This window comes from Eptatretus burgeri, chromosome 1, assembly GCF_056783735.1.
Source record: "Eptatretus burgeri isolate ZD-2024b chromosome 1, Ebu_testis_v1, whole genome shotgun sequence".
Classification (NCBI taxonomy): Eukaryota; Metazoa; Chordata; class Myxini; order Myxiniformes; family Myxinidae; genus Eptatretus; species Eptatretus burgeri.
Window position 1 is genome coordinate 34401962 of NC_140961.1, and position 15678 is coordinate 34417639.

General features: G+C 44.9%; 1 protein-coding gene across 2 annotated transcripts in view; it reads left to right on the forward strand.

Moving 5' to 3' along the window:
* The window catches only part of LOC147034202 (uncharacterized), a 115604-nt gene that overhangs the window by 62457 nt on the left and 37469 nt on the right, over positions 1-15678 (forward strand). For both annotated transcript variants that reach the window (XM_085878731.1, XM_085878721.1), the window contains exon 4: positions 3588-3713. In XM_085878731.1, the coding sequence (XP_085734857.1) occupies positions 3588-3713 (126 nt within the window). The remainder of the gene's footprint in view (positions 1-3587; positions 3714-15678) is intronic.

Consider the following 15678-nt stretch of genomic DNA (forward strand, 5'->3'; position numbering starts at 1 on the left):
CAACAACCCCCTTCTGGTAAAACTACTAAAATCACGAATCACTGCTCACCTTCACTCTTTCATTCTTCTTTTTTCCCGCCTTTGGAATAAACTCCCTCACTCTATTCATTCCCATTTTTCCCTCCAGGCCTTCAAAACAGCTGTTCCCCACCACCTCTTATCATTCCAAATCCAAATCCTCGATCTTTTCTATCCCCGATAATCCACCCAAGCCCACCTCCTTCAAATTCTCTATTTTCCTTCCTGAAAATCCCTGTAATGTCCATCTTCTATTCCCCATGTTCCCTGTCCCATCCCTCTCCCTTGCACAGATCTCCAAATGTCTCTGTTCCCCACTATTTTGTCCTTCCCACTCCCTCCCCTCCTGTCTCATGCCCCCTTGATGTGCGTTGTGTTTTAGCTCTCATACGAGCCTCGACAAGGTATACAAAAAAAAAAATTCCATGATTACCAAATGTGTAAAAATTAAATATCTGGTTGACTTCGTGTCTCCCTGTCATGGAGATCACACCCTCATTAAACATGTTTAACCTCCGCCATCTTCAAAGATGGATGGAGGTTACTGTTTCTGTTTGTTTGTTTGTGAACAGTATTACGGAAAAACTCCTCGACGCATTTCGACGAAACTTGGTGGGGGGGTTAGGTATGGTCCAACGATCATGCCACTAAATTTTGGACTTGGTCCCCCCCCCCCAAAAAAAAATTGTTAGAGAAAATTTTTTTTTTGCATTTCTGCATGTTTTAAGTGATTTCCAACCCCCCCCCCCCCCCAATTTTTTTTATCCCCCCCCCCAAAAAATAGTTTTTTTTTGCATATCTACATGTTTTAAGTGATTTCCAACCCCCCCCAAAAAAATTGTTAACCCCTCCCAAAAAAAACTTAGAATTTTTTTTTTTGCATTTCTGCATGTTTTAAGTGATTTCCAACCCCCCCCCCCCAAAAAAAAATTAGAGAAAAAAATTGTTTTTTTTTGCATTTCTAAATATTTTAAGTGATTTCCAACCACCCCTACCCTCCCAAAAAATAAACATCAAGGGTGTTACAATCCCTGTTGCTGACCCTCAAATCAACTGTGGTCCACCTTCGCTTGTGGAAACACGGGCTGCGGTGAACCGGTTGAAACGGGGTAAAGCTCCAGGGATCTGTGGCATCCATGCTGAACTTTTCAAGGCTGGTGAAAATGCTGCGCTCGTGTCGTTGCATGCAGTTTTGTGCTCTGCCTGGAACACAAGCGTCATCCCAACTGACTGGACGAGGGGCCTTGTTGTCACTCTCTGGAAAGGGAAGGGTGATCGCCAAGACTGCAACAACTACCGAGGGGTGACTCTGCTCTCAGTGCCGGGCAAGGTCTTTGCTCGGATAATTCTTGATTGGGTTCACCACCATCTGCTTGAGCACCAGCGTCCAGAGCAGTCAGGATTTACACCAAAGAGGTCAACGATTGACTGTATCCTTGCTCTTCGTGTCCTCACTGAACGCAGATGAAAGTTTCGGCAGGGGCTGCTTGCAGCCTATGTTTATCTCTGTCAAGCGTTCGATTCAGTGAATCGGGATGCCCTCTGGAGGATTCTTGGTCTTCGTGGGGTGCCACCAAAACTGATCGATCTGATGTCTGAACTCTACTCTGGTACTGAGAGTGCTGTGAAGTGTGGTGGTACCATCTCTGACTTATTTCCAGTTGTTACTTGAGTTCGTCAGGGGTGTGTACTGGGCCCCACACTTTTCAGCACTTGTATGGACTGGATTTTAGGGAGGATGTCGGAGAGATCAAGCTGCGGTGCATCGTTTGGGAATGTCAACATCTCGGACCTTGATTTTGCAGATGATGCAGTCATCTTTGCAGAGACTTTAGACATCCTCTTGGGGGCCATCGAGGTGCGGAATGAGGAGTCGGAGCCGCTGGGATTACGGGTTTCTTGAGTCAAAACTAAGATCCAGGCTTTTGGTGACATCTTGGATGCTGGTGTCCTGTCTGTGTCTGTTTGTGGTGACGATGTTCAGGTCGTGGAGAGATTCACTTACCTTGGCAGTGATATTCATGTCTCTGCTGGCTGTGAGTCAGAGGTCAATAGACGTCTGGGTCGGGCCTGGGGAGTCATGCATTCACTGGATCATGGGGTGTGGCGCTGCCGGTACCTGTGTGGGAGGACGAAAGTCCGAGTCTTCAGGTCCTTGGTACTTCCAGTCTTGCTCTATGGATGCGAGACTTGGACTCTGACCAAGGATCTGAGACGGAGACTTAATTCCTTTGGTACCAGGTCTCTTCGGAGAATCCTTGGCTATCGCTGGTCGGATTTTGTGTCCAACGAGCGGTTGCTGAGAGAGACTCGGATGAGATTTGTTACCTGCATAGTCCGTGAGCGTCAGTTGCGGCTGTATGGACATGTGGCTCGTTTTCCTGACGCTGATCCTGCTCACCAGATTCTCGCTGCAGGGGAGTCTCGTGAGTGGAGCAGGCCAGTGGGCCGACCACTTGCCTCGTGGTTGCAGCAGGTTGACCAATATCTCAAAGAGAAGGGGATGGGCCTGGCATCTTCCTGGGGGATGACCAGACGGAGGCCCCTGGAGTACCGGCGGAAAGTGGACGCAGCGACGCGCTGTTCTGGCACATGCTCCCATACCTGACCTGACCTGACCCCAAAAAAATTGTTTGAGAATTTTTTTTTTAATTTTTTTGCATTTTTACATGCTTGAAGTGATTTCCAACCCCCCCCCCCCAAAAAAAAATTGTTACCCCCCCCCTCCCAAAAAAAGAAAAGTTTTTTTTTTTTTTTTTTTTTTTTTGCATTTTTACATGTTTTAAGTGATTTCCAACCCCCCCAAAAAATAATTGTTAGAGAAAAAAAAATTTGAAACACTTTTTTCAACAATTTCGATTTTTTTTTTCGCATTATTACATGTTTTAAGTGATTTCCACCCACCCCCCCCCCAAAAAAAAAAAAATGTTGCAGAAAAGAACTATAACTCTGTCAGCACTGTTGACATCATATTTAATGAATAAGATATAAGGTTCACTTGAGTGACCCAGCAGTATTGGCGGCGGAGGTTTTGCACTCTCCCGAGTGCTCCCCCTCTCGTTTAATTATATAATAATTCCATGATTACCAAATGTGTAAAAATTAAATAATACCTGGTTAACTTCGTGTCTCCCTGTCATGGAGATAAACGCACATTAAGCATGTTTTAATTATATAATAATTCCGTGATTACCAAATGTGATTTAATTAGTTTAACGAGACCCCAAAGGTGAGGTTGTAGTAAATGTAAATACCCATGTGATCATTATAATGATGTAAATGTGATTGTAAATGAATATCCTGTAAACTAAACCCTCAAACACGAGGACAATCCCTTCACCTCGTGTTATCACTTGTGGAAGAGTAAATGTAACGAATGATGAGATTAGTAAACGAAGTGAAGAGATGATCACGGTTCCTCTGTTGATGATTAAATAATTATTATAAACTATTGTACTTGTTGTGTGATTATTGTATTGTTATGTAATTACTGGTTTGTTTATAAAGAATGAGTGAATGTTCGTTTTTATTCTCCATCCAGTGAATGAATGATGATTCCTTCCCCACAGAGGTGTTTGCTCGAGCTCTAAATGAACTCTCAGGGAAGGACTCGCCGGTCCCGGAGGAGAACCTGAGACTCATCAAAGTGACTGTGAGGATCCTGATGAATTACACAAACTACAGTCTCAAGTTCGGTAAGATCACCTCCTCGAACTGTTCGTGTCTCACAAACCACTAATAACATGTGGAACTTACTGTGGATTACAATAAACTACACAATGTGTAAACTATTATTCATGTTGTGTTGTACAGTTAAAACGTTATTTAATTTTTATATATAAACGTGTTTAAATGGAACCATGGTTATGGTAAGAGTACATTTACACCTTTTCTGTTACTTTGGTTGAACTGTTTTTATCTAATAATAATAATAATAATAATAATATAACAATAATAACGGATCATAAATAAATTATTGTTTATAATGAAATTTAATTCCTGATGTTATTCCAAGACAGATCTCATTGCTCTGTCGTCATTACAAGTAAATAAACAAATTTAATGGAGTGATAAACAATGGGTGGTTGTGTTGTGGATGGATGTGGTTGTGTGTTGTTTTGTGTTGTGATGCTGTGGATGGTTGGATTGCGTTGTGTTGTGCTGTGGGTGGTTGGATTGTCTTACCTTGTGTTGTGGGTGATTGGATTGTGGTGCATAGTGTTGGAGGTGGTTGGATTGTCTTACCTTGTGTTGTGGGTGGTTGGATTGTAATACATAGTGTTGTGGGTGGTTGGATTGTTTTGTTTTATTTGGGTGGTTGATTTGGTTTGTGGTGTGTTGTGTTGTATTTGGGTGGATGATTTGGTTTTTGACGTGCTGTATTGTGGTTGGATTGTGGTGTGGCTGGATTGGATCGTAGTTGGATTGGGTCATGTCATGTCGTGTTGTTGTTGGATTGGGTCGTGTCGTGTTGTGGTTGGATCGGGTTGTGTCGTGTCATGTTGTGGTTGGATTGGGTCGTGTTGTGTCATGTTGTGGTTGGATTGGATCGTGTCGTGTCATGTTGTAGTTGGATTGGGTCGTGTCATGTCGTGTTGTGGTTGGATTTGGGTCGTGTCATGTTGTGTTGTTGGATTGGGTCATGTCGTGTTGTGTTGTCGTTGGATTGGGGCATGTCGTGTTGTGTTGTGGTTGGATTGCGTCGTGTCGTGTCATGGTTGGATTCGGTCGTGTCGTATTGTGTCGTGGTTGGATTAGGTCGTGTCGTGTGGTGTCGTGGTTGGATTGGGTCGTGTCGTGTGGTGTTGTGGTTGGATTCGGTCGTGTCGTGTTTTGGTTGGATCGGGTCGTGTTGTGTCGTGGTTGGATTGGGTCACGTCGTGGTTCGATTGGGTCGTGTCGTGTTGTATTGTGGTTGGATTGGGTCATGCCGTGTTGTGTTGTCGTTGGATTGGGTCATGTCGTGTTGTGTTGTGGTTGGATTGCGTCGTGTCGTGTCATGGTTGGATTCGGTCGTGTCGTATTGTGTCGTGGTTGGATTAGGTCGTGTCGTGTGGTGTCGTGGTTGGATTGGGTCGTGTCGTGTGGTGTTGTGGTTGGATTCGGTCGTGTCGTGTTTTGGTTGGATCGGGTCGTGTTGTGTCGTGGTTGGATTGGGTCACGTCGTGGTTCGATTGGGTCGTGTCGTGTTGTATTGTGGTTGGATTGGGTCATGCCGTGTTGTGTTGTGATTGGATTGGGTCGTGTCGTATCGTGTCGTGGTTGGATTAGGTCATGTCGTGTCGTGTTGTGGTTGGATTGGGTCGTGTCGTGTCGTGTTGTGGTTGGATTGGGTCGTGTCGTGTGGTGTTGTGGTTGGATCGGGTTGTGTTGTGTTGTGGTTGGATTAGGTCATGCCGTGTTGTGTTGTGGTTTGATTGGGTCGTGTCGTATCGTGTCTTGGTTGGATTAGGTCATATTGGGTCGTGTTGTGGTTGGATTGGGTCGTGTCGTGTTGTGGTTGGATTAGGTCATGCCGTGTTGTGTTGTGGTTTGATTGGGTCGTGTCGTATCGTGTCTTGGTTGGATTAGGTCATATTGGGTCGTATTGTGGTTGGATTAGGTCGTGTCGTGTTGTGGTTGGATTGTGCCATGCCGTGTTGTGTTGTGATTGGATTGGGTCGTGTCGTATCGTGTCGTGGTTGGATTAGGTCATGTCGTGTCGTGTTGTGGTTGGATTGGGTCGTGTCGTGTGGTGTTGTGGTTGGATCGGGTCGTGTTGTGTTGTGGTTGGATTAGGTCATGCCGTGTTGTGTTGTGGTTTGATTGGGTCGTGTCGTATCGTGTCTTGGTTGGATTAGGTCATATTGGGTCGTGTTGTGGTTGGATTGGGTCGTGTCGTGTCGTATTGTGGTTGGATTAGGTCGTGTCGTGTTGTGGTTGGATTGGGTCGTGTTGTGTTGTGTTTGGATTGGGTCGTTTCGTGTCGTGTTGTGGTTGGATTAGTTCGTGTCGTGTTGTGGTTGGATTGGGTCGTGTCGTGTTGTGGTTGGATTGGGTCGTGTTGTGTTGTGTTTGGATTGGGTCGTTTCGTGTCGTGTTGTGGTTGGATTAGTTCGTGTCGTGTTGTGGTTGGATTGGGTCGTGTCGTGGTTGGATTGGGTCGTGTCGTGTTGTGGTTGGATTGGGTATTGTTGTCGTGTCGTGGTTGGATTGGGTCGTGTCATGTTGTATTGTTGTTGGATTGGGTCGTGTCGTGTCGTGTCGTGTCATGTTGTGGTTGGATTGGGTAATGTCGTGTCGTGTTGTGGTTGATTGGGTCGTGTCGTGTTGTGGTTGGATCGGGTAATGTCGTGTCGTGTCGTGTTGTGGTTGGATTGGGTATTGTTGTGTCGTGTCGTGTTGTGGTTGGATTCGGTCGTGTCGTGTCGTGTTGTGGTTGGATTGGGTCGTGTTGTGTTGTGGTTGGAGTGGATTAGGTCGTGTCGTGTTGTGGTTGGATTGGGTCGTGTCGTTGTTGTATTGGGTCGTGTCGTGGTTGGATTAGGTCGTGTGGTGTCGTTGTTGGATTAGGTCGTGTGGTGTCATTGTTGGATAAGGTCGTGTCATGTTGTGGTTGGTTTGGGTCGTGTCGTGTGGTGTCGTTGTTGGACTCGGTCGTGTCGTGTTGTGGTTGGATTGCGTCGTGTCGTGTCGTTGTTGGATTGCGTCGTGTCGTGTTAGTGTCGTGATTGGACTAGGTCGTGTGGTGTCGTCGTTGGATTGTGTCATGTCGTGTGGTGTCGTGGTTGGATTAGGTTGTCATGTGGTTGGATTGGGTCGTGTGGTGTTGTGGTTGGATTGGGTCGTGTTGTGGTTGGATTAGGTCGTGTCATGTTTGGATTGTGTCATGTCATGTCGTGGTTGGATTGGATTGGGTCGTGTCGTGTCGTGTTGTTGTTGGATTTGGTCGTGTCGTGTCGTGTCGTGTTGTGGTTGGATTGGATTAGGTCGTGTCGTGTTGTGGTTGGATTGGGTCGTGTTGTGTTGTGGTTCGATTGGGTCGTGTCGTGTCGTGATTGGATTGGGTCGTGTCGTGTGCTGTCATGGCTGGATTAGGTCGTGTCATGTCGTGGTTGGATTGGGTCGTCTCATGTCGTGGTTCGATTGGGTCGTGTCGTGTTGTGGTTGGATTGGGTCGTGTCGTGTCGTGGTTCGATTGGGTCGTGTCGTGTTGTGGTTGATTGATTTAGTTTGTGTTCTTCTCCTTAGATGTCGAGCTGCTGGCAATGACGTGGTGGAACAGGTTGTTGTTACCTCTGCCACTGAAGGTGAAGGAGGTTATGTTTTCACCCCTTTCTGTCTGTTTCTTTATGTACAGGATCTCTCAAAAAGTTGTTGACGGATCCGGATGAAATTTTGTGGACAGGTTCGGTGTGCGACAAGGACGAACTGATTAGATTTTGGTGAAGATCCAGATCTGGATCCGATTACTCGAATTTTTTAAAGTGATTCTTCACCATTGAGAGAAAGAGCCAAAAATGATAACTCGCATGATATCTCAAAAGGTTGTGGATGAATTTGGATGAAACTTGCTGGACAGGTTGGGTTTGTGACCACGATGAATTGATTAGATTTTGGTGAAGATCCGAATCCAGATCTATATACGAGAGTTGATGAATTTATAAAGTTATTCTTCACCATTGAGAGATCGGGGCAACGACGATATAGTACTGTATGGCAAGATATTTCAAAAATGTATTGGGCCCGATACGTTCTGGTGGATCAGGCATTGCGTGGTGGAGGTATGCGCTTCACAGAGTGCCCTTCTGGTTAACCTCCGCCATCAAAGATGGACGGAGGTTACTGTTTTCACCCGTCTGTTTGTTTGTTTGTGAACAGTATTGCGGAAAAATCCGCAACAGATTTCGACGAAACTTGGTTGGGGGGATTAGGTATGGTCCTAGGATCATGCCATTACATTTTGGACTTGGTCAAAAGTCAAATTTGGCCGCTATGACGGCCATTTTGAAAAAATATTTGAATTTTTGTTTTTGCATTTCTTCATGTTTTAAGTGATTTCCAACCCAAAAAAAAAAAATAGTTGGAGAAAAAAAAACTGAAAATTTTGCAACTTAAAAAAAAAAAAATTCGATTTTATTTGAAAAATATTTGAATTTTTTTTTTGCATTTCTATATGTTTTAAGTGATTTACAACCCCCCCCCCCCCAAAAAAAAAATGTTGGAGAAATTAACTATAACTCTGTCAGCACTGTTGACATCATATTTAATGAATAAGATATAAGGTTCACTTGAGTGACCCAGCAGTATTGGCGGCGGAGGTTTTGCACTCTCCCGAGTGCTCCCCCTCTAGTTTTAACATGTTATTACGAATATAGAATCGTTTTCACCTGTATTTTATTCCCCACCAGCAAATACAACCCATCGTTTCACCGACGGTTCAATAAAGTGGGTGGGGGGGGGTGAGAAGGAGAAAGAGAAAGCAGGTGTAGGGTGAGGGGGAACGGGAGGCAGAGAAGATGAAGAAAGAGGAGTTATGGGCGGAGGTGGAGAGAGCGACACCTCACCAAACATTGCTATTCAGAAAGACCGCGACAGAGGTGTGGGAGGAGAGTATTGCATTTTATGAGGAGGGGAGAATGAGGAGGGGACAGAGTGAGAGAGGCGGGTGGGGGGGGGGAAGAGACAGGCGAGGGGTGGAGGTGAGGTAGCACAGAGAATATGTGATGATTATTGACCGAACATGAAAAAAAAAAAAACCTTTCAGAACAGCTGTACACACAACGACTCAACAAAGGTTGTAAAGTTATCCGCTGGCATATCTGCAAAAACTTTGAGATTCCAATTCCAGAAAATTTGTGGGAAAATGAACCAAAAGCAATCACTGAAAACATTGAAGTACCGGTCACGTACGACTTTATGATTACATCGGGTGTGAACATTGAAAACAAAGCATTGCGACCAGATATGATACTAAGGTACAAAAAAAAGAGAAGAAGGCATTGCTCGTTGAGGTGTTGATACCAGTGATTTTGGATTATGATGCAGAAATCAAGAAAATGACCAAATATCAAGACCTCAAGCATGAAGTGAAAAGATCCTGGAAGCTGAAGAATGCCAAAGTTGTACCAGTGAAGACAAAGAACCTCACAGAGATATTAAAAACCATCCCTGGGAATATCACTTCAAACAAACTACAGTTGGAAGCCGTCCGGGGCTCAGTAACGATCCTGAAGAGAGGCCTCAGCACAAAACTTTGAGAACACAAAACTTCACAGCTTGGTCCGTGAATCGTGACCCCTTCCCGAATAAAGGTGGATGTCTTGAGCCCACCCTTGGAGGGGACTTCATTCCACATTCTGAAACCCACATATGTAGATACCTATCAACGACACACACACACACACACACACACACACACACACACACACACACACACACACACACACACACACACACACACACACACACACACACACACACACACACACACACACACACCAAGTTCCGTTATGGTAACAGTTTATATACATACACACGCATAACATACATTAAAACGACAAACACAAGGATTTACTTTTAAACAGATTTCTTTGAAAAAGGAATTCAAGTGGGAAATTAGCAAAATTCAATTGAACAATATATCAAATCCCAGAACACAAAATGTCGATCTCTGCCTTCACAACCAGATGATGGTAAACACCTGGTCGGATGGACCTTATTGTTTTTAGCTAACAGAGAGCTACAGCGATACCCCCGGCGTGAGCGTGAAAATGTTGAAGTTTCTGGTGCAAGTTATTTCCTTTCTAATGTTTTTCTGTACCACACCATTTTTTACTGATTACAATATACAAATACATATATCTTGCTTTAAAATTATTTGGATCAGACTTCACTGCAATGCTTTATAAAAAATATTATTAGACTTGTCCTTTAAAAACGATAAATGTATGAACAGGCGAGCATTGGGTGGCTTTGACACCAACTCTCTGGTTGTATATATATATATATATATATATATATATATATATATATATATATATATATATATATATATATATATATATATATATATATATATATATATATATATATATATATATATATGTATCGATGTCGAAGTGAGGGGTGGATTGTATCAGGAGATCGCACAAAAGGTGAAACAAAGCGATATCCTGTACAAATAAAATTGCACCACCCGAGACACCGACCGCACGGCACCACAGGACCCAACACAGGCGGAAACGGACGTCTGTTTCATCAATGTTCCCTTGAGAGCACGGACACTTTTCCGAAACGAACAACCAAGCAGCTTGGAGAGCGCTCACCAAGTGGTTTAAGCACTCAAGCAAGCACTCCAACGAAACGGTTGTTAAGAAATGGCGAGTTTGGCACACGATTAGAACCACGTTAACCATACACCTCCCGGAGACACCCGAAAGGTCAAGCCACGAACGCTGACACCTCCGAATGTTAATTCGCATTGCAATATCCCTGAGCTATGATGAACAGACATTTGACAATACGAGTGAGGAAAGTGAAAACAACAACTTTATCATTAAGAAATTGTTGTGGCTTGTTCCAAATCAAGGTAAGGTTGAGCAGGCCAAAAAACATGGCAGCTTCAGACCCCAGCGATGTTACCCTGAAAACTCCTTAAGACCCCAGCGAGGTTACCCAGGAAACGCCTTCAGACCCCAGCGAGGTTACCCAGGAAACGCCTTAAGACCCCAGCGAGGTTACCCAGGAAACGCCTTCAGACCCCAGCGAGGTTACCCAGGAAATGCCTTCAGACCCTAGCGAGGTTACCCAGGAAACACCTTCAGACCCCAGCGAGGTTACCCAGGAAACGCCTTCAGACCCCAGCGAGGTTACCCAGGAAACACCTGAAGACCCAGAGAGTGAGGTGGACGAGGATCACCTGATGAAGAATATAATTAAATGAGGCCATTAATTTTGTTCAAAATGGGTGTTTTAATTAACCCAAACACACAATTTTCACTCTTGCACTTCCTTGGAGTTTTCATAGTATGCGTGCAAAGTTTCAGGTCGATCGGTTTTATAGTTTTGGTGTTATGGAACACACCACACACACACACACACACACACACACACACACACACACACATATACACACACACACACATATACACACACACACACATATACACACACACACACATATACACACACACACACATATACACACACACACACACACACACACACACACACACACACACACACACACACACACACACACCCTATTATTAATATAGATGAGCAGGTTTAATCCATCCGGTACATTACCTGGGTTTAGGGATGGCAGGTGTCCGGTTTTTAAGGGGTTTGTGGAGTACCTGGTTGGAGGTACCGACAGGGCGTCAAATATCCAGTGAGAAATCATGAACACAATTTGTAATTGTAAACATTTTCCAGTAAAACGTGTACATGGTTACAATTTCTAAACACAAGTTTAATATAAAATAATTTGTAATTGTTAACATTTTCCAGTAAAACATGTACATGGTTACAATTTCTAAACACAAGTTTAATATAAAATAATTTGTAATTGTAAACATTTTCTAGTAAAACATGTACATGGTTACAATTTCTAAACACAAGTTTAATATAAAATAATTTGTAATTGTTAACATTTTCCAGTAAAACATGTACATGGTTACAATTTCTAAACACAAGTTTAATATAAAATAATTTGTAATTGTTAACATTTTCCAGTAAAACATGTACATGGTTACAATTTATAAACACAAGTTTAATATAAAATAATTTGTAATTGTTAATATTTTCTAGTTAAACGTGTACATGGTTACAATTTATAAACACAAGTTTAATATAAAATAATTTGTAATTGTTAATATTTTCTAGTTAAACGTGTACATGGTTACAATTTATAAACACAAGTTTAATATAAAATAATTTGTAATTGTTAACATTTTCTAGTAAAACGTGTACATGGTTACAATTTCTAAACACAAGTTTAACATAAAATAATTTGTAATTGTTAACATTTTCTAGTAAAACGTGTACATGGTTACAATTTCTAAAAACAAGTTTAATATAAAATAATTTGTATATTTGACGTGATGAGAATTTTGCGTTTGGAATGTTTTTTTTTTCTTTTAATGAAGTTCGAACAACATTATCGTGTTCACTGGGATGATGCGGTTCAATGTGAAAGTCCTTCAATGAAACGTGTATACTGTCATGTCATCATGTGCACGTGTACACTATACATCGTCACAGAATATACCATCATGTCATCATGTGTACGTGTACACTGTACACCGTCACAATATACTGTTGCGGCTGTGGAAATTGACAGAACACCATAAAGGTCCCTAGATCAATTAGGCCGATAAGTCCGTGTACAGATTGATTTCCCCACAGTTGTTGAAAGGGAACTATTCATGTTAACCGGGCTGTGATCTTTGAGTTAGCCGTTATTCTTTACTATCGTTATTTTGGACCAACCACGTCCACCACCAACATCTTTCTCAACAACCGCTTTACAACAACCACCACCACCACCAACATCGCCCTCAACAACAGCTTCAGACCAACCGCCTTCCACCACCACAACCACACCTGCCTCTCACCAAACCACACCATCCTCACCACTTTGCCAGCAACCGTCAACATCTCCACACCACAAACATCGCCTCACCTTCGTCTCCGAAACGACGCCATCTTTGTGCCAGCCGCGGCGAGTCCGCATCGAGCGGCGTCGCTGCAGGCCGACGCGGGACGTTTGCTCGTCGGATCAAGCTTGGTGATCTCGCGCACGTCCGCTTTCCGCGCAGAGGAGGTCAGAGGTCAAGGATCGGAGGCCAAACCGCGTCTCACCAGCCCAATAAAAGGACGAGCAGAGCGCCAAGCTCGCGTTCGAGTTGGGTCGAGTCGAGTTGATCGGTCAGCCTGAGTCAGTCGGGGAGTCGGGAGGAAGCCAGAAGCCAAGGATCTGCATGGAAGTCTGGGCTCATGGCGGAGTCGGGAGCTTGGAGCTTGCAGTCGGTGGAGAGTCTGGGCGTCGCGAAGGAGACGCGAGCTGGAGGCGCAGCCTTGCCTGCTGTGTCGCGCGGAACCGCGCGTTCGTGTGGAGAGAGCCGGAGAGAGCTTGCCAGCCAGCGACAGGCGGTCCGAGGTGATTGGGCTTCGGCGCAGTTCGAGCTTCACTGAGGGACGGATGGGTTCTTACAGAGCATCAACTCTAATAGAGCAAAGACCCGTTCGTTCCTCTCAAACGAGTTGCCGACTGAGACCGAATCACCCGGCCACTTGGCAAGGCCCGAGCTCGACCGCGGCTACGCTAGCTGCTGTGGGGACGGGACGTCGCGGGTCGCCCAAGCCAGACACCACGAGGGTGCAGGTAACCTACAACGGTCTCGTGGGACTCGTTCGGTCTGCCAAGTCCCACGCCATAAAGACCCAAGAGGTCCAGTCTGACCCCATTACCTTTGATGGGGTCTTTTTCCTGCTTTTCGTTTGAATGAATGTTGTGGCACCGAGTCCCGTCAGTAAAACTGTGTAAGTGACTGTACATTAATAATTAGAGACGGTTGTAGCGCTTTGTCTTGCCCACGTGCCGTGCCGCATTCATTGCTTGTTCTGTATATGTGCATGTTGGTGTTTTTGAATGACTGCATGATTGTTCCTACATACGTGGAGTAAATAAATGTGCTGGTTTAAATGTTAACCCATTCGTCGTGTCCTCTTTCCCTTATTGGAATGCCATCTTGCATTGCGGAATGTTAGTTGGGTTTTTAAATAGCCGGTAAAGTGATCGGGTCCAACATCTTTAATATTTAAGTTTGGTGAGCATTGCGGTTTGCCAGACCATAAAGAAAGCACGCGATATGTTGAGAGAGATGGCTCTCGTCTCAGGTTTGGCATTGAGGACCTCCATCCATTGGTGGGGAAGCAGAAGTAACATGTCCAGGGTCGAGTGACCTGGTCTGAATCCAAATTGATGATCGGAGATCAGGCCATTGGAGAAGAGGAAGGATTTCATGTCTGAAGCGATGATGGATTCCATAACGTTGCTGATGATTGGGAGAAAGCTGATTGGTCTGCAGTTGCTGAGATCAGTTTTTGCACCTTTTTTTTGCAGAGTGGTGTTTGTTGATTTCCAAGCAGATGTCAGATGACCTTGTGCAAATGAAAGGGTGAATAGAAGAGAGAGAGGGTGAGCAAGAGCAGCAGATTAGGTTTTTAGAACACGTGGGCTGATGTCGTCTGGACCGGTTGCAGAATCTGATTCGCGGTTTGACACAAGCTCTCCACTTTCTCAGAAGAAAAGGACACAGAGTACAAAAACAGCTGGGTGTGATTGGGTAAGGTGGGTACAGAAAGTGATGGGTTTGGGACATGAGATTTAGAAGCAAACACAGTTTAAGCATTCATCCTTTTCACATGGAGTGTCAGCTGTGCAGCCATTTGAGGCAAGGAAGGGGATGGAGGGGGAGCACACACCAGGATTGTCTCAGCGTCACAGAATAGTCCGTTATGTCATCACGTGCACATGTACATTGTCCCAGCGTCACAGTACAGTACAGTACAGTATAGTACAAGGGAGATCGGTAAGTGCATACCAACCCAATCGGTGATTTTTCTTGAAGCAACGTGCAGGTTGTGATTTATTTATTAATCCCTGGGCATGCATGTCAGTAAACAAGGAAACTCGTTTTAAACGTGAATAAATATTCGGGAGTTTTGAACGGAATCGTTTCAACTTAGCCCTTTGTTGCTTTCGACTTGACTGCAAAAAAATTGGAGGAATTTCCACGTTTTATTGTGGGCCGGGGTTCGGCGACGATAAAAGACCACGAGGTTGAGCAGTAGAGCCGTCTCCCACCGAACACCCGGAATTTATAGGTCGTCACCCCGGATAACTCCGGAGTCGACGGGTTACTTAAGGACCGTGGACGCCAATACCTCGACCGCGTGGGGTAGGGCTAATTGCCTAATTTCAATAGACCTAATTACCCACGCAGTCTAGCTACCGGGGAAACCACACCCTCGGCCGACTCTGTCCGGGTCGAGTCGCAGGTACCGACTCGGATCCGGCGTAACTGAGCAGAGGTACCAGAGCTGCGCCGGTCCCAATGACAACGTACGGCACCAACGGCCTGACTATTTTCAAACCCGCACCGTGCTGGGTCAATGAAAGACAGGACAGAAAACGAGCTGGAACATTTAATACGGGGGTTTATTTATAACAATAATCGGGGAGGGGGGGGGAGACACAGAGCAGAGTTATCCGAATAAAAAAAAATGCAAACCATGTACAATAAATAAAAAAAACAATTTCTACTTGTACAGACTGGCACCACACACACACACACACACACACGAACTGGACCCCGTCGGGTCTTTATTTCGGCCTTTCAGCTCTGAGTGCAAGGCCTATTCGGGTACCTCCCTGCCTCGTGCGGTTTCACCGGATCCGCACTTGTGGAGCTCGGAGTCCGTGACGGGAACGGGGGATCCCAGCTCTAGCGCTCCAAGGCAAACCACCACGGTGGGACTCGAATCCACGACCCAGAGTCCACGGGCTCACGACCTGGCTGCTCGGTCACCACCACCACCACGAGGAGCCACCGCAAAAAACCGCAGACCGCTCGAACCAACCCCCGCAGGCCAAGCCAATCTCCCCAATCA